General features: G+C 37.0%; 1 protein-coding gene across 1 annotated transcript in view; it reads right to left on the bottom strand.

Annotated features, from left to right (window-relative positions):
* The window catches only part of LAMA4 (laminin subunit alpha 4), a 90,417-nt gene that overhangs the window by 17,513 nt on the left and 53,297 nt on the right, over positions 1–19,607 (bottom strand). Inside the window, exons 12-25 of the mRNA XM_015858724.2 lie at positions 19,254–19,370; positions 17,055–17,203; positions 14,869–15,010; positions 13,970–14,066; positions 13,328–13,444; positions 12,256–12,441; positions 8,886–9,025; positions 7,868–8,041; positions 6,574–6,716; positions 6,032–6,194; positions 4,234–4,367; positions 3,007–3,178; positions 1,480–1,611; positions 263–405 (exon numbers count right to left, since the gene is read on the bottom strand). Coding sequence (XP_015714210.1) covers positions 263–405; positions 1,480–1,611; positions 3,007–3,178; positions 4,234–4,367; positions 6,032–6,194; positions 6,574–6,716; positions 7,868–8,041; positions 8,886–9,025; positions 12,256–12,441; positions 13,328–13,444; positions 13,970–14,066; positions 14,869–15,010; positions 17,055–17,203; positions 19,254–19,370 — 2,009 coding nt within the window. The remainder of the gene's footprint in view (positions 1–262; positions 406–1,479; positions 1,612–3,006; positions 3,179–4,233; positions 4,368–6,031; positions 6,195–6,573; positions 6,717–7,867; positions 8,042–8,885; positions 9,026–12,255; positions 12,442–13,327; positions 13,445–13,969; positions 14,067–14,868; positions 15,011–17,054; positions 17,204–19,253; positions 19,371–19,607) is intronic.

Below are 19,607 nucleotides of genomic sequence, written 5' to 3'. Positions count from 1 at the left end.
GAAATTAGAAGTGATCTCTGGAGGCCATCTGGTCCAACCCCTGCTCAAGCATAGACACCTAGAGATGCTTCCCCAGGACCATGTCCAGGAGGCTTTCAAGTCTTTTCAAGGAGGGAATCTCCATAACCAACCTGGGCAACCTGTGCTAGTGCTCAGTCACCTACACATTAAATAAATGCTTCCTGAGAAATAACAGTGATATACTGCAAGCCTTTCAGCACATGCAACTTAAATTACATGAAGATAATGACTAAATCCTAACCTGGACTGTAAGATCTCAGCAGGTGCTCCTCCAATGTAGATGTCTGTGAATGGCATAGCTGTTCTTTCATTGTCAACGCTTTTTATATGTCGTCTGTCTACTACCAAGATCATCTTCTTAGAATTATGATATATAATAGAAATCTGAAAAGAAAAACATGTTCTTAAAAGTTACTAAAATGTCACCTTTGGTAAGTTGTCATGGTGATTTTGCAAGATCAGTAGTACCTTTATGACTTTTTATTTGAACAGTTATTCGCATTTATCAAAAAAGTTGGTTGTAAAATAGGATAGGCTGTCAATACTAATAGGGAACTTATTTTCATGTCACGATTTCTCTAATGCCTGAGGAAACAGGATGCTTCATTTATGACTAAATTCATACAAAACTACCCCCATACCAAATTCTACTCCGCACCAAACAGATAAACTCCATCAACTTTGCAGTGCTTTCCTGATGTATACAAGATAGGGCAGATTTCTATAACACAATGTATTGTCAAAGCATAAAAGGGATATTGTATTCCTACTTAAAAAAAATTGAGCAGAACAGTAACTGTTGCTATAGTTTGAGTTTACATTGAATCACATTTACAACAAGCCACTAGGGGGAATTTGTTATTGCTACTGCCACTGTCACAGTTACACTGGCTTAAAGTAAATTCTCTTAAAACCAATACGCTTTAGTGTTTATGATCTGCCCAAGTCAGTAAAATACTATCTGCATATAAAAGATTGTTACCTGAATAATTCTTACTTTGAATGAAATGGGAAATACAATACCTCTTGTAACACAATGCATAACTAAGGTAGTCAAGTTAACAACACGCCGTGTTTTTAGTTAAGGAGAATTGTATATTCAAAGGATGTAATTATCACTGCAGTAATTCCAATCTGAATTCAAATACTTTTTTTTCTTTTTTCTTTTTCCCACATGAGAAGTCCTGTTCTTGTCTATCAGTACATAGAATCTAACCACAAGCACTGATTCACCAGGAATCTGGGAGAGACCCCCACCAAGTGGCTCAGCGCTGACAGGAATGATGTGCTCTTTTACATGTGAGGTATGAGTCTACTCTTCTCTTCTGCCCACTTCTGCATCACTACCTGGCCTCTCATACTTTTCCTCTTCTAATGGGTGTTAGAACAAATCATGGCTGCTTTGGAGCTGCCAAGATAGTTAACCACATGGCTATGAATGTAACCCCATATCTTTACCTCATGAAATTTGGCATCATTAATCTGAGCCTTCTTCATGGAGTCCTCTAACAGCACTGGGCCAGTGCTGAAACCAAAATCATAGCGGAGGTACAGGAATCCATTGTGCATCTCTAGACTGAAGAACATACTCTACATAAAACAATACAAAACAACAACAAAAAACAGTCAGAAAAACACTATGATTGTGTCAGGAATTAAGAAAAAAATAAACACTGTAATGAGACTATCTGACATCACAAACATCAGGCTACTGGGAAAAGATCATATTTTTCCAAAACTAGAACAGAATTTCTGGATTAATGCATAACATATGTGTATGTAGACACATAATTGTTTGAGAAACACCACATATTTGAAGGCCTGGTGAAATGCTTCGCTAGAGAAATTGTATTTAATATGACAGGTATGTCAATATTGTTCACCAGCAAAGTATATGTAATGTTAACACATATATTTTCTGTCAAAATAATAGCACATGCCCCAAGGAAAGATACTATCTTGGTAAAAACAATGATGTGCTAGAATAGTTAGGGCTGCATCAGCAGCTTCTGTCAAGATGCCTGTAATAGCACAGCATTATCTCTTTTCACATCCCTGATCACTGTATTTGATGAAGACTGAGCAATGAGTAGAGTGTATTTACTGTATATTTGGTTTCTAGATTTCCCAACTATTCCTACTTCTTAGTTTGGATTCTCTTCAGTGGTTGAGTGTCCTAGATTTTATAAACAGAAGCTCCAGGACATCTCTAGGGAGGGCTTGAAATGAAGATGTGTAGCATAGACTTTGTATCATTCTGAATCTGAACATAAAAGATGCGGAAAGGACAGTTTACAGTAGCTGCAGATCTGGGTTAATGCTTGTAATCCTACTGTTTGTGTTCTCTTCAAGTGTGCCTGCTGTTGTTCCCACACTTAATGGAAACATGGGAACAATAACACTCTAAAAGCAAGTAGAAGCCATGCACTAACGTCTCTGACACAAATTATTCCACACTCAGAAGTCATTACTTGAAGTAATAAAAGTTGGTCTTAATCTAGTGCTTTTAAATGAAAATACAGCTTAGGTTTGTCTTGAAAACTTTAAACTTGAAAATTAAGCAGGGATTACATTTATAGTAACTATGAGCTGTCCTTGCAGAATGGAATAATGGGGCAGTTTACACAATCTTTCTAAAAGTGTTTGTGAGCAGGCATGTTCTTCCACAAATCACACTTTTCACTGTAATACACAAATTGCACATATGTTCAACAAAGTTATGTATCTGACCTTAAGTGATGTATCATCACGGGGTCATCACAGTGGCATTACCATTTGAAAGTCCTAAACATTTCTGGATGAGAGCAGAGTCCAGCTCTACTTATTGCAAAGCTTATGCCAGTTCTCTCCCAATATGTACTTGATGAACACAAAGTTATTACCACTTTACAGAATTTAAACATTTTGTATTTCCCATGATATTGCAAGTACTGGAGAACTTGCAGTACTCATGGCTAAAGAGTACCAGAAGAATTTGATACTCACTCCATTAACCATCAGCAGGATCAATCCGTTGTCTGTCGGTGTTCGAACTTCAATGTCAAACCGTGTCACCTGGCTGAATTTTCCCCTCCTCTCAATATTTCTTGCCACAGCATAGCCAGAACCATCAAAGAAATAACTCACAGCTCGACTCTGAGTGAAAGCCAACTTATTTCTATGAAAAAAAAACAGTCAGGGAAGCAAAAGTCAACAGTGTCAGTACTATAGTCCCCATTCTCATTTGGAGAAATTTATAGGCCTCCATAATTAAAGTACTTTCTTGAAATGATTATTCTGAACTGATGCTTTCTCCTGGAAGTGATAAGGCTGGTGACTTCTTCTTTCAAATTCTGAGAATTTTCTTCTGAAATGTATAGATTTGAAGGTGTATGTGCTGTATGTAAAGGACAGGAAATTGTTTTGCTGATCCTCGTAAGGGTAATGACACCTCCTTATTATAAGGATACACATATATTTCTATTAAGAGGTTGCTTGGTTTGAGCAGAAATCTATCTGTATTCTCCATGACCTTTAACTGAGAATGGGTCCTTCTGAAGAGACAAGGAATGGGCCACGTGCACTGACCTGGAGGGCAGCAGCTCTCAGCTTCTGTTCCCTCTGCAGTTCCCTTGCAGTGAAATCTGCAAGATTCTCTCCTGTTTTGTGTATGGAGAGATCCTAGCACTGTATGAACAAAATGCCCACTCTTGCCTGTGACAAACAAATGCTGTGGTAAATGTTCACTTCTACTTTAAGGACCGCATTTCCCAGTGTATGTATGGCTTATCTGGGGGATTTGTACTATGGGTTTCAGAGTGTATGGTTGAAAGGTAACTTCTGTACTGTCTTTGTTAGCTGGGCATGGGAGTGCACTCCAGTTTACCAGGCTGCTGGAGATAACTGGTTGTGGCCATATCACTTACAGGGAAGTGATTTAAGGCAGGAGCAACCCTGACCTTGGCAAGCAGTCCAAGGAAAGTCTAGCTCCTGCCTCATGGCATAGCTGAAACACTCCCTCCACACTTCCATTTCCAAGGCTGGAACAAGGTTCTGAGAGAATGAACGGAGAGCAAATATCTAAGCTCAGCTTCTTGACACAACTAGGAATTAAAAGTGGCAAAGTTCCTTCTGGACAACTCCGTATCACCTTCCCAGCTGTCTGAAACCGATTGGAACTATCGCGAGTGGCACATCCTACAAACGAGAAGCGATTATGGGACTGTCCCCTACCTGGCACAAGGTGGCGATGTGGTGGTGTCGATGTTGTAGGCGTGCTTGAAGTTGTACAGGCTGATCACATCGTCGTTCAGGGTAGCCAGCTCCAGGCAGCCGATGAAGCCAGGCAAGTCCAGGCTGGGAGGGAGCTGTGCAGAAAGAGAGAAGTAAAAGCATACATGCTTTATTTGGTTTGTCTCAAAAGCATTTGTGCCTGGGATCAGGTTTATCTCTGTACTCCTCATACTGTGAGAAAATGGGATAAATGGGATATTGTTGCCTCAGAATAGCGACTGCAGTCCATATTAAGGTACAGCCATTAGACATAATATTCCATACACGAAAAAAAGAGCATATGGAGCATAAAGATGTCCTCACAGAGAGGAGATTGGGGCAGGTGAGGCAAGAACTTTTGTTGTAGTTTGATGGTTTTGAAGGGGGTGCACTTGGAAAAAGGAAGTTAGAATTTGACTAATCCCAAATCTTGCTTGAAGTACTTGAATCTCTCCAAAGATATTTCATGTCTAATGTATAGACATTCTTTGTTCCCTGAAAAAAAATTTCCTACCATGACAAAAGAGAAAGAATGAAAGAGCACTTTAAACTCAGTATATTTGGATTTGAAGACTGTACCGGTGTATAAGCTTCAGTAGGTATTATTTTAAACAGTTAGCAGGATATATAAACTCCTTCTTTTAACAAAGGTCACTGCAAATGGAATTTAAATAGCCACACTGGTGAAAGATACAAAAGAATAAATCTGGTAGCATTAGTGAATAATTCTTTTAATATTAAAATACTCTGCCCTGTGGAATAGGTGTGATATTAATAACACCTCTTGCACTTCAGAGACTGATCACTGACAGCAACTTTTATTTGACTTCTCATTATTTCCATTTTGATTACAATAAAATAGTAACAGTAATGCAGCAATATATGCATACAATATATGTAGCTGTAAGAGAGAGTGAGATTCTCATCTGCAGCAAAAAACCTGTGCTTTGGCAAAGTGTCTTGTTTCTTTTCTTTTTTCTTTTGTTTCTTCTACTATTCTATTAAATTATTTTAAGTATGAGATTTTGAGTGGTTATGTGATACATTTTCTACAATAAGAAGATCATTCATAATTAACATTTGGACTGGATGATCTACTAGGTCTTTTCCAACCTTGGTGATTCTATGATTCTGTGATAATATTTTCTAAATCCAAAAAGTTGCCTCACAGAGGTGTTCATGCTGACTGTGATGTGGTGGGTGCAATCCTCTAAAAGCCAGGCAAAAGCACCCAGCTCCTGCAAGTTTTCAGGCATGTATTGCACAGACAAGTCTTCATTCCACTGCAAGGCTGGATTTAAACCACTGACACTTTAAATTTGAACAAATCAGTGCATCAGAAGTTTGCTACACCACGCTAGTGTAAATGGCATTTTACCTTTCATTTTTGTAATAGTTGTAAAAGAAAAACTGTTGACTACCAAAGATCCATCAGCATTTAAAATAAAAGGGTATCTTGCAAACCAGGTAGCCCTTTTGAGCAGGGCTACCAGGCTTTGATTTATGCAATTTAATTAAAATAAAATCACTTTTATTATTACTTTTCAGAAAACCTTACTGATAGCTATTAGGAATCTGATCATCCCACTGTATGGCATATACTGGAGAAAGTAGTAGGTTTTGCTGTAGATAGAAGAGGTAGTCCTAGGATAATAAATTACTAAGTAAGGACATTCCATTTCCTAACCATTTCTGTATTTAAAGGGAAGCCCAGCAAGTATTATTTAAGCTCTGAATATGAAATATTTATCTGACTAACCTTGAAGTCTGGAGGTGCTCCACCAATGTAGAAAACTGTATTTTCAGGTTCCAAATTCAGGAGAGAGCTAGGACCAAGATTCTCTCCTGTTTTGATGAATTTTTCTTCCGATGTGCTGCTAAGACTTGGTATAGTTAAAAACATTTTGCCATGTCTTCCAATCCTGCAGAAGGAAATTGTAAGAGAAGAGAGGTTTGTGTTTGCTAGACTTAAAAAAAACACCCAAAACCCACAAACAGCAACAACAAGCCTCCAGCTCCAGGAAGGTGTTTTTTTTCCCTTCCCTTCATTAGAAGACTGGTATTCTACAGGGAAAGAAATAGAAAAATTACAGATGCTTTCCCTTCCCCCTCATGTCCCCATGGGTCCTGGTTCTCTAAAAGCAAAGCAAATTTCGATTTATTTCAGCAGGAAAAGAACCAGACACTTAAGACTACTAATGGGCAATTCTGGGACAGCCTTTTCTGTTCATTTATTTATTTATTTATTTATTTTCTCTTCGAAGCTCTTTGAATTTGGTGAGATATCCATTGCCTGTTTACCTCTCAATTTTGATGATGCTGAAGTAAGAAGGCCAAGTGCTGACTGGCTTGGAATCCAGAGGTATTTCCACATCTTGGTCTCCCAGATTATAAACGTAGACAAGGTTGTCATTTTTAATTGCCAGCCCCACGTAATTTTTAACCTAAAACACCAATGGAGAAGGATATCGGAGCTACAACATTGAAACAGATTTATTGCAGAGCACTGGTAAAGCATAAGGCTATATAAAACAAAAAGAGAGCTTTAAAAATAAAGTTTCATACACATCCTATTAAAATAATATATACATTATATAATGTATTTATATTTTTAATTGTGCATATTAGATTTATATTTTACGTATTAAATAAATATAATTTAAAAGCTTAATTCTCTAATTAGTTTCCTTCACCAAATAGAGAAAACATCTGACATTTTATCCATTTTTAATCAGGAAAATACAAGGTCATAAGATTTTTACTGACTGAAAATTGGTCATGTTTAATGAGAAGCTACTTACCAGTATTTACTGTGCGTACATGTTAAATAGGAAGAAAAATTTGTCTGAAGCCTAGGTACTATGATGCAAATTATTCTTCTACCAGGAAGGGTTTCTCTTAATTTATATTCAGTAGACGTACGTTTTAGAAAAGTTTAAAAAGAAAAGCATGCTGTTTTACCCTTCTCAGGTAAGACCTTGTCAGGATTCTACTTGGCTTGTAGATGCAATTTTTCTTCTTTCAGGAATCATAATTTAATGAGCAACTCTTTCACAACATTTGCAGGTAGTGAGAGCATATGCCATTTCTAAGCGTTTCAAAGCAGTGAAGTACAGATGTACAGCAGCAGCACAAGCCTCAGGCAAAGAGCCTTCTTAGCTTATGGACTTCTGGCCTTGGAGGTTTGAAATTGTCACTCTCAGCAATGTAAACCTGGCTAAATTGTGGCCCACAAAAAGCAATATGAGCAATGACAACTGCTCAGTACTGGCAGTGCAAATGGGCAAGTGAAGCTCCCAGCAGTCGCAACCACAAAAGCATGCTGTGTGAGCCGCCCAGTTTGCCTCTCAGAGAGAACCCTTCATTCCTTCATTACTTGCAGTGAGAAGTTTCAGGGACAGGAGTGCTGGGGTGCTGGAAGCATTTGCACTTTGCTTGGCACTAAGTCAGTAACAGTTTTCAAATCAACTGGCAGTAGATACCTTGTATTTTTTGAAGTGAAGAAAAGGTGAGAGGAATAAACAAGGGCAAATAAACCTACCTATTGCAACATTTAAAAAAATATATATATAAATTAACTGGGCTATTCTCTTACATTTTTGTTTCCAAGGTACAAAATGAATCTGTCTGGAGAAGCTGCCAGTTGTGGGTTGTCTTTCTGAAGCTTTATATACAAGCTCATGGAAGTGAAAGACTTCAGCTCCTCCACATTGATCTTCGGATGGACTTCAACAGCTGATTCACCTCCAAACATCATAGAAACCTGGACCTGCAGTTGCAAGTGTGCAAAGTGAGACACATTATTGCTGTCTGTGGAAATTACTTGAGGTAAATGTACAAGAAATCTTATTCAGTAGCCTCTCTTACTACTAGAATGGTATCAGCACCTATAGAGGTGCTACTCAGAATTTTGTTTATAACAATCACTAATGGAAGATGCTGTAAAGAGGATATAGAAAATTAATATTAAACTAGTTGAAACTCCTCATTAAATCTGCTTAATAATATTGATATAAAATGTACATGGACAGCAATGTGAGCATGTAATAATGGACCGAATTCTTGATCTTTGTGAATTAACTCAAATTGTTTTAATTTTTGACCTCAGTGTTCTTGTTACAGAAAAAACCCTTCATAATTAATGAATGAAAACGAAAGCACTTTTCTCTATTAAACATGCATGAGTAAAATATTCTTCTACTCTGCAGAAAATTAATTCACAAGAAAAACCAACAGAATACTATCAACTGAGGAGAGTTTGTGTTAAGATGCCATAATTACTCTGGCATCTAACTACTATTGTCAGTTGAGTAATGAACTATTAGTTTTACCTGTAAATGGTTCTTTTACAGTAGCCATTATTAGCGCTTTGCTTATCACTTAAGTAAAGCTGCTATCCCAGTAGAAACAGTCTACAGTGAACACTACAGTGATGTTAATTGCTTATAAATATGAATTGCAAATCTTTTATTGACTTTCACATATTTTGCTTAAGCAGTTGGGAGGAGATTTCAAGGTTCAGTCTTTATATATAGCCCAAGAAAATAAAGCTCCTGGGAAGATGTATGTGATAATTAGCACTAGAAACCAAATAGCACATCTCAAAGTTTTACCTTGCTTGCCACACTCCTTGTTTGGGCAATCAAGTCTCTGATCCTCTGAATGCTGGAAGAAATATTGTTTGCTGGTGCCTTCTGTTCTACTTTGCGCAGTTTATCCAGAAGTTCAGGAAAGACTTCTGTAAGTTTCTTCACTGCAGTTATAAAAGAAATGACAGCTTGTTTTGTTCCTCTTTGCAACACCAGTTTTGCACTAGGAAAATTGCTCCTTGCACTCTTCAACCAGCCTATCCCCTTGTACTTGCAAACAAGTCTTAGGTGTGGTGTGTGAGAAGCACTGATTTCAGACAGGTTAGTCTCTTATCAGTATGTGCAAAAGTGTTTGGAAGAAAAAATTTATTATTTGCTTTGCACAAACACAGCTACTTCTTCATGGGACTTATAGTAACTACTATGGTGTTGTACCTATCTACCATTTTTTTAAAGGAGCTTTGTAAATGTTAATCTTTTTAACCTTTTCATCTTCCTTCAAGGCAGATAAATGTTAAACCCAATCTTACAGATGTAGCAACTGGAGCAGAAGGATTAGTTGTCTGGCATCTCACTGGAGATCTGTGGCTGACCTGGGAATTTCATAGAGGCTCATGAGCTTTTCAAATTCAGTTTAGGGGAGCTGAAGAGGTTGCTTCCCTCTGCTCTCAGCTGTGCATTTCTTTCAGAGGTTACCACCCAGATAGAAGCAATGGCTGCAGAGTGATGTATTAGCCCACTGTGCTAACAGAAACATTGCTGCTTTCAGCCTGTGGTAAAAGCTCTGTGCTGTACAATGGCAGAGAAGCTCAGAAGATGATGAATGTGCACCTAAACTGTACTTACTATCTGCCCCAAACTCCTCAGCTTTCCTGTCTACACACGACAGTGTCATGAATCACAGTCCTGTGCTTCCAGTCTCAATTGCAACGTCTCTTGTTATGTGTGGGAGAAGGATCATGGTCAAAGGGAAATGTAACTGCTTGAATGTGTTCAAAGGCAGAGAAGTGCTTCCCCAGAAAGACAAGCAGAGAAATTACAGAGAAAAGAAAATAACTACTCCTAATAATAATCAGTTTTGTCACATCAGATTCCACTGAAATGCTACCTTTTGAAGGATATTTATACATCACATCATTTTTCATCTTTAATTAAGTATAGGTATAAGTAGCTGAGTATAATTAAATGTGATTTTAGCCACAAGCTTCATGCAGACAAGATCCACTATTCATGGTTAATTTTTAATGACATGGATTCACTGCAAAGGTTAAGATCTGATTTGTCAGGTTTTTAGTTATGGTTTAAGGGTTATCAGCTTGCATCCACCTGTTCTTGTGTTGCTCCCTTTGTATTTTTACTCTTGTCTGAAAAGATAGGGAGACAGGTGGAGAACCTAATTCTCAGCTGTACTGGCATTAAAAAGAAGGGAAAAATATTTCTGTTCTGTACTCTCTGTTTCATGTTGACTACAGACTGAAGCAGCTCTCAGCCTCACTCAGAGTAGCACAGAGTATCAGAAGATCCCATGAAGTCCTACACAGCCCGCATCCTTTTGGGCACAGTAGAAAGCTGTATTTGATACAACCTTGCTCTCTCTTTGCTTGGCTCTTTTCACTTGTGTTTTTGTCTCCCAGTTCAGTGTAGGAGACAGCTGTGAGAAACACTGTGTTCTCCAGTTACTCTTCTTAAGTCCTGAAAGACCTTATAACCTATATAGGATTGCATATATTTGTAGGACTGCTTATATTGCATATAAGGTGCCACTTTTTCAATAAGTCCTCAAAGAAGCACACTGAAAGAATGTAACACATTATTTCCAGACTGCATTAAGCATTCTACTTTAAAAAACATCAACAAAAGACACAACAGTAGAATAATTCTCTTGTAGAGTTTGCTCTGCCTTTTGAAATGAAGCATATCACAATAATCACTTAGAAAAAAAAAAGCCCGCTTTAGTGTTAAAAGAAAAAATTCCAAGCTCAAATAGTGACACAGCAAATTTCAAGCATTACTTATTTGTTGTTGCTTGTTTTGTTTAAGAACACCAACTGAATCAAAACTGTTTGATCAGATATCTTGAAAAACTGGCTTTTTGTCTGCTTGAAATTTGAGATATGAAGACAGAAACACAGCTGTGATATGAAAGCTCCAAACTGTTGTCTGTTACTCCAAGTACTATTGTAAAATCTTGCCATAAACCACTTCTTTTTAACCTTTATATGGCATTCTTCAACATAGAAGAATAATGATTTTTAATTTTAGTATTTGGAATAAAAATAAAAATGAATATTTCCTAGCCATACAACACAAAGAAAGAGTAGAAAGCAAACAGTGAAGTAGGAAAGACCTTGACTATGACCTTCTACAAAGATACTTCCTCTTTTAGTGTTTTCTTTCCCAAACTACACTTCATCCTCTGCTGAAAACCATCAGTTCTGTTCACTATGGCAATGCAGGAAGTCTTCTCAAACATCATAGCCATGACATGTTCTTACCCTTCCAAAAACATCATTCAGGCTTTGGGCAAGGGCAGTTTGGGCAAATCTGCTCAGATGCTTTCTCTGCCATGGCAGTGTTATTGTCATGATGCTGTAGGCACCTGGTTGAACATATTTCATGACTTCCTCTTGGGCTTTGATGGACATTCCTGTTTCCAGGTCACCCACTCCTGACAATGCACACAGCAGATCTGAAAGCACTCTGCTATCCTCAGGTGAGTCAACATCTGTTTTTTCAGGCTGTGAATCACACCTACATCTAACTGGAGCACTTCCAATGCAGCCTCCTATGTTGCTGGTACCCTACATTCTTCCTAACAAATTCTCACATTTGTTCTCTATTCTTCTTCCTTGCCCCTCCCAGTAAAAGTGAAATTAATGTCATATTTACAAGCTTTTCTAGCAATCATCCTGCTTAAATATTGTATTTCCTTCTTATTCCTCTTTGACTCCTTTCTTTAGACTACAAGCTTATCAAATCAGGGACCTTTTCAACTCTATGTTTGCACCACTGAGGATAGAATGGCTCTGTTTTTCAGTGCCTCCCAATGTTACAAAAACAATACCTAAACCATGTATCATAATGGTAAGAAGTGTGTAAATAATCTGCCCACATTTCAGTGTGACCATGGTACCCTAATAAAACTGATATAGAAGCCAATATGACTTCAGCCCTTAAGTGTTTAAGTCATTTTTGAAAATGCTCATGTATCTAAAAGTTTTAAAGAGGAGTCAAGCCTCATGGCAAATGCTGCTTTTTACAGTATTTTCCTATAGATAAAATTCTGTAAGATCATAAGCAACGAAAATGCAGTGTAAACAAATTTACAACATGATGCTGCAATGATTCCCTTCTCTTTTAATACTACAGAATAGCAAAACTCAGGTTGCTGTACCTGCATCCCCAGCTGAGTGCACAGCGCTGTCGTAGGCAGCTGAGTCATGGTGGAAGTCTTGCAGGTTCTGAGACCACAACCTCACATTCTCATCCATGGGGTCTGTAGCCTGTGTTACTGTCACAGTAGTGCTAACAGCCTCTGCAGTCTTCTGTTTAGCTTTCTCCAAGCGCTGTCTGGCCTCCACTACAGAATAAATAGGGGATGAGAGGAAATGAACACTGACAGTTTCAAATGAGCTGTTGCATGTACTTCAAAAGTGGTGAGATTAGGAGGATTTTATCTTCTGCAGAATGGAATCCAACCTTGCTTATTTGGTCTTCTCTTTGTTTCCACAAGGAATACTCAGAACCCCTAGTGGATGGTCTACCATTACATTAATTCTTGAAGTATAACAAATCCTCATTTCCCCATAGCTCTAAATAGTTATCTTTGGATTCTGAAGATTGTTGCACAGCCAAGAATAGTCTGTTTTTCTTTGTTTTAAAAGAAAATTTATGTAAAGACTGAATATTTTTCGTGAAAGTTATTTTCCATGGAGAGAAATCCAAGGCACTAAAATAAATAAATAACATTTTGCATATGATATCTTAGTATTAAAAAGCCAGCTAATTTTAGCAGGAATTAATGAAGACTGAACATCCTTGGTTATAAGCCGGATGCTCTAGGATATCTGAGAAACTAAAGTGAGATTTTATCAGTCAAGACTGTCAGTAACCAGACTCCCAAATACTCTGTATGCGATTATACAAGTATTAGATTCTGACAATCAACAGAAGAAATCCATCCACAGATTTGTAAATTCTCCAAGCCTTGAAAAAATCAAGAATTCAACGGGAGAGGACAATTGTCGGAAGGAGGACCAAAACAAATGTTAGTAAGTTCTGATGGAAAACACATAATTTTATCATGAACACATTGGCATTGATTGTGTATTATCATTTCCATCAAACCTGTTTGAGCCTTCCTGGGACTGAAATCTTAATATCGACTTCTTAGGCCAGATGCAAAGATAAAATGTATTGTAAAGCATTTGAAGGCAAAGAATGATAAAAAGGAAACTTCTTACAACCTAGTTCTGCTGATTTCATTTTTGTGATGGCTCTCATCAGTTTGCTTTGCACAGCATGCATTCGTGCCACAGTGCCATTAACACGATGGCTGGTGTCTGCAATGGTTAAAACATTACCTGTGGGGAGAAGTTAGGAGATATAATTGAATGATATCAAAGTAGCATTTCAAAAAGATAAATTTTCTTTTACTGAGGTCTGTTATTAAGCCTTTAATATACCATAGGTAGTATGCTAAGGCATTTTTTAGCATAGGATACAATAGCACTCTTGATGTTATATAATCTAAAGTCATAAGCAACCTTGATGCTCATAGCCATAGTTTGCCTTAACTCACTCAGCCAGTGCTATCTGGCGTTGTGGAGATTAATTCCAAAGTTACACAGGAGAAAGTCTAAGGAACTCCAAAGTTCCTGAAAAATTGAAGAGGTCATTTCTGTAATTTTAGTGCTCTCATTCATTATTATTATCCTCCACTGTAGAAATCCAGATTCCTGAATGCCTAAACTGTTGTGAACTGATTTCAGCCAACTGCTTAACTGATTATATTTACATTTTAAAAGCTGTTTATGGGTGCAGATATTTAAACAGTGGATATATTTCAAATGGTCTTGTTGTAAATGAAATCAACTTTGTATATTTACTGTAAGCTGCTGTCTGTTGTAGCTCCATGGCTCGTCTGAGAAGTTCTTCACTTTCACCTCTGTGGTAAATGATCTGAGTATCAATTCCAACTGCAGCCTGCAAGTATATTTCAAAAAAGAAAGAAATAATAATGGTTATCAAATGTTTCCTTTTAATGTGTATAGTCATAGACAATGCATTGCTTAATATAAATGTAACTGCAAAGTCAATGGCTGTTTCATTTTCCTTGTTAGCATTTAAGTTTGGCAATTGGAATATAAAAAGACTGAAAGGAAAATTTCCTATAGGCTACAATAAAAGCTTAGAGAAATATGTGCTTTTCAGAGAGCAATAAAGAATAAATAAGATGCAGAAAGCACAAAAGTCCTTTTCATATATCAGCTTTAGTATACCAACTTGGTATTCATGTTATGTGTTAGTTAGACATCGTGTTTGCTTTGACTGTCCAATCTATCAGATGATGAACTCATTTTAACTTTCTATGAGAAACAGCCATGATCCTGTCATGAACCTTTCATTCCACTTGGTACTGTGTGGAAAAGGAGGACTCAAGCACTCGGATGACTCATCAGCTCAGGGATCCTACAGGGCCAGAGAATTTTGTCTGCACTTATACAGGACTATTTTAGGCTGAGTGACAGGACAAAGAAGCATTTCCCTGTATTATTGGCAGGAAGGACCTACTGCTTCTTTGTAAATTACAGCGGAATGTAGACAGGCAGAATGATTAACCACCTAGGATTTAATTCAGGAGATAATATGTGAATCAAAATGTGCAGTGAGAACTTTGATGTAGACAACGAAGCTAGATCTTTTTTTTTTTTTCTTCATACATAGGTTTTCAAAGCCCCAGTAGTATTGCAAAGTAAATACTGCTGGTATTATGACAACTACTTACATCATTGACCCGGTTTGTTGTGTTCAGTGCCTGCAATGCAGCTTTATTTGCTTCTTCGATATAACCCACAATATTTTCATATACGTTTGAAGCATTTATTGCCCTTTGTACCAATCCATTTGTATCAACACCATGTAAATTGCTGTTAAAAAGAGAGGAAATAGAGGAAGAAACCAAACTGCATCAAATTAGTTTCAAATTGATTAGCTTTCTTAACATTCAGTGAATCTTGACTATGTAATTTTGCACATAAATATATTTGGCCTGACCTTTATTCTCTTCACTGGGTATGACCATCCATGCCAATCTAAAGCAGGATTGCTTTACTGTGGATAGCAGTTACATCCCAGGGGTTTCCAACTTGCTAAAGCTCTGGGAATTTGGCCTGCACATCTATGTGAGCAGTTACGAGGAACTTCTAAGCTTTTATCTTTTAAAAAAATCTGGATAGATATTTCATAAATGGACAGAATAACAGATCAATGGATTGTCCTTCTATGGAGATAACTCCTGGCTGTGAATGGAAAGAACTGTGTGTGCCAGTGATTAGGAGAGCTGTATCACCAGACTGTTTATATGTTCCAAATGTAGATGGGAAAAAGGGGAGAATTAGATGAAGTATCCACTGGTCATGCAATTTTGCATAATATCAGAAATAAAGTTTAGCCTTGCTGGCATGGTAGAGCTTGATATGCATACTTGGTGGTAAATGATCTTCAGAGGAGATTCAAAACAATTTGCTTAAGGCTAAACCTTCAATAATTAGTAACAACTGTTAGTAATTATTATTTTCTATATTTCTTTGATAAGCAGAATTCAGAGAATATATTTATATAAATATTAGATATACATTTATATCTGCTTGTGTGTATTCAGCATAAGTGCACGCTGAAGACAGAAAAATTTTCCAATTACCAGTACTGTTGTAAGAATTTTCTGCTATATTCCTCCCTAAAACAACAACAAAAAGCCTAACAAGTTTATAAAGCCAATCCATTAAAAAACAGACAAACAACAACAAAACCCAACCAACCAACCAAAAAACAACATAATGATATGAAGGCTGGCTAAATGTTTTAAAGGATTAAAGTTTCACTGCAGGACAGTCTTCTCAAAAAATGAAAGAGTCAGCAGATTTCCATCTGGATATATTACAATTATTTCTGCTCATTTTAAATTAAATTCCTGACATGTTGAAGTTGGTAGTCATTTTAAGATTATTTTAGGAAAGGATGAAGGCTGGCCATATGGGGTATTTTCTTTCAAGAGATTCTACTACCCCCAGCTAGGCGATCTCAGACTGAACATATTGTTTGCTTTCTAGGTTGTCTGTAGTGTGTGTAGCATTATAGAACAAGAATTTCAGATATCAGCTTTGTACAGTTTCATAAAGGAAAGCCATCTGTTATTTTTTCACTGTTTAAATCTCTCATCCAGTGCGTACTAATATTAAGAAACAACTGGTATTTAGATAATATGCTTGATGAGCAGTTATAACACTTTATCCTCTGAAAATATATGTCTATTATGTTACTTATAGTAGAATCCGGAGAAGCATTTTCTTTAAGAAATCACTTGCAGCAGTCGTTTTTTCATACATTGTACCAATTAGTCATATTTCAAATCTGCTTGGAGTGACTTCTTAGTAAATTGAAGGAAAGTTTGTGTATTTTTAGTCTTCCAGCAAAATAGGAGGCCCTGCAGTAAATTTTTGATATTACAGAGGGCTTGTTTCACTGAGGCACAATCTACATTTTAAGAACTATTATATCTGTAAACCACTTCTTAAACAATAATTATCACAAATCCCATTTTATTGGCCATACTTCAAAAACTCACTGACAAAAGCAGTATCTGCCAGTCCCGTTTAATCTGCCTGTATTATATTACTTTATTATTACTCATGCTATGGCAAGAGAAGAACATGCCAAATTAGAAAGGGAAGAATATCACACAAGATACATTTGTTTATGCTTTGAGAAGATGAATAGATTTTGCTGTGATCAACTTCAGATTTTCCCTCTGGACCATGAAAGTTCTTTCCATACATGAGTTCTTATCAATTTATTTAATGCCTATTTACAGCCAGTGTATCTAATGTCACTCTCCTTCTGCTTGTCTCGGTTCATTCAGCTGTTCAATAATTAGCACTTGTATGAACAGAGTCTGCTTGAGTTAAATTTTACCGGTCCAACTCATCAGCAAGTCTTCTTAGGTTTTGTGCGTGTTGCATAGCCTTTTCTTCCAGCTCATCATCAAACAGAGACAGATTGGCTATTTTTTCTTGCAATTCCTTTTTTGCTCCATCTATTTCTGCGTAGAACCCTGACACATTCTAAATAAATATGGAAGGAAGGAAAGAATATGAAAATCATAAAAAAATTAAGTATTTATAAAAATTATGTTTTATTTTACCTTTTATGTTATAATGCTTTTGTTTTCTTTTACATTTTTATCAGATAAAAGAGAGTAAAGGGTGTCTTATGAATGCTGGTGAAGCGAGACAAATGGAGGAAGATTAAAAATCAGCCAAAATTCAAGAAATATCTTCAAAAGATATTATAAAGAGATGTGAGAAATACAAAAGAGACAATTGAGAGATGCCCTACCATCTGTTATGTTTACTCTATAACAGTTGTGAAGTGTGACTAGGTAGAATAATTAAACCAGATCTTTGCAACATCCCCTTGTGATATTCACTAAACTAGGAAATGGAAACCATGGTGTGTTTGCTTTCTTTCTTTTTTTTTTTAAAGCTAGTTCTCGGGACTTCTAAACTACAGGCAAACTAAACTAAACAGTGCTGTGGGCTGGCTTACAAAACATCCCATTAGTGCATGATCCCTGACATGGTTTTTGCCCTGGCCAGCTGCCACTCTTCCAAGCCTACCTCCTTGGGGAATGAGTCAGTGCCTGTGCCCCAGGGGCAATGTGCAGGAGGCATATTGTTGGAGAGGGACAAAGTTTAGCAATACAGATGTAAGCTGTGCCACACACAGCTGTGAGAACAGTCCTGGACCCATTCTGTCTTCTTGCACAGAAATGGTTCTTATAGTAGGAGGATATCTTGTGTTTGTCTGATTTGCAGGTGTACATCAGACAACTAATACTGTGTGCATGGGCAAGGGAGAAGTACTATCCCTTTGCTTTAGTTATAGACTTTTCTTGTATGAAATATCTGAGTTAAGACTCAAATGTAGATCTGCTCACTTTCTCCCCAATACACAACTTTGGCGGAAAGTTTGATGATTACAACTGCAGTCACAAAATACAGGATAAAAGGCTGAAACAAAGGGAGAGAAAAAGGATGGAAGATCTGTGATGTTCTCATACTATTCCTTTGCTATGTAAACATCCCCTAAGTGCAGATTTACCCACAGGACTGGGGAACCCTGAATGATAAACCACAGCAATTTATTTTACAGAAAACACATGAGGAAAGAAAAATATCACAGTGATTGACTATCCTGGGATGGCTATAATTAAAGAAAGCTGTCCTCTTGTTTTCCAAAATTAATTTTCCAAGGAAAAATGTTGATATTTGTTTTTGTGTTGTGCTGGGCAACTGTGGCCAAAATAAATATTTGTAGAGAATTTTCATTCATCTTGAACTACCAACAATTCTTAGTATAAATCATGAAAAATAAAAGATGAAAAAAGATGAAAAAGATTTTACTTGGAGAAATTCCACTTCTTTTTTCTTTCTTTTTTTTTTTTTTTTTTCATAGAAAGTTCAAAAACCATGGGAAAGCTTGATCTTCTAAAAATTTCCCACAACACCTTGTCTCATTCATAGCACTGGATCCAAAAAAGAATTTCAATAATACGTTTAAATGTACTATTTACGTTTTAACCATCATTGCTTCTATGATTGGTTTTAAAATTGAGACACAGGAGCTGCCTTCTGCGCTCACTTGCAGGCCACGAGAAAAGTACTGTCTGTCACCAAAGCACCTTTTGGCAGCCACTCCTACTGAAATGACAGAACCCTACAGCAAAATTCTTCAATTAGTTGTGCCTACAATAAATACTTCTAATATATTATTTTTCCAAGGCAGTAAAATGTCATTACAGAGCTTTTCATCCAGGACAATTTATATACATATATACGTATATATTCTGGAAACATCAGTATTTCCTGAAGCAGTCAAAAAAGGAAGAGAAGGGAAAGGGAAAGGGAAGGGGAAGGGGAAGGGGAAGGGAAAAAAAGAAGAGAAGAGAAGAGAAGAGAAGAGAAGAGAAGAGAAGAGAAGAGAAGAGAAGAGAAGAGAAGAGAAGAGAAGAGAAGAGAAGAGGAGTGCTTTTCATTCAGTGCTTTAAGCACGACTTTGTAAAAGTTCAAAAATTCATGACATACCATTTAGACAAGTCACTGAGGTACCTACCTTTATTACCTCACTTAACTCTGAGCTGATCTTGTGTGGTTCTGCCAAAATAGCTGTGGCACTTAGCACAGTACTGTTCACTTCATCTGCTTGCTCTTTTAATTTCTCATGTTGTTTCTACAGAACAAATCAATAAAAAAATTGCTGTGAATTGCTAGAATCACAGAATCACAGAATTGTAGGGGTTGGAAGGGACCTCTAGAGATCATTGAGTCCAACCCCCCTGCCAAAGCAGGCAAATAGTGTTAGCGTTTTAGTTTTGTTACTAAAGTTAACTGAAAAGATGAAGAGATAAACTAAATGGATTTTAGATAACTATGAAGTCAAAGTTTTTCATAGATACCATGTATAAGG

Source organism: Coturnix japonica, chromosome 3, assembly GCF_001577835.2.
Source record: "Coturnix japonica isolate 7356 chromosome 3, Coturnix japonica 2.1, whole genome shotgun sequence".
Lineage (NCBI taxonomy): Eukaryota > Metazoa > Chordata > Aves > Galliformes > Phasianidae > Coturnix > Coturnix japonica.
This window is presented reverse-complemented; position numbering and strand designations above follow the sequence as displayed.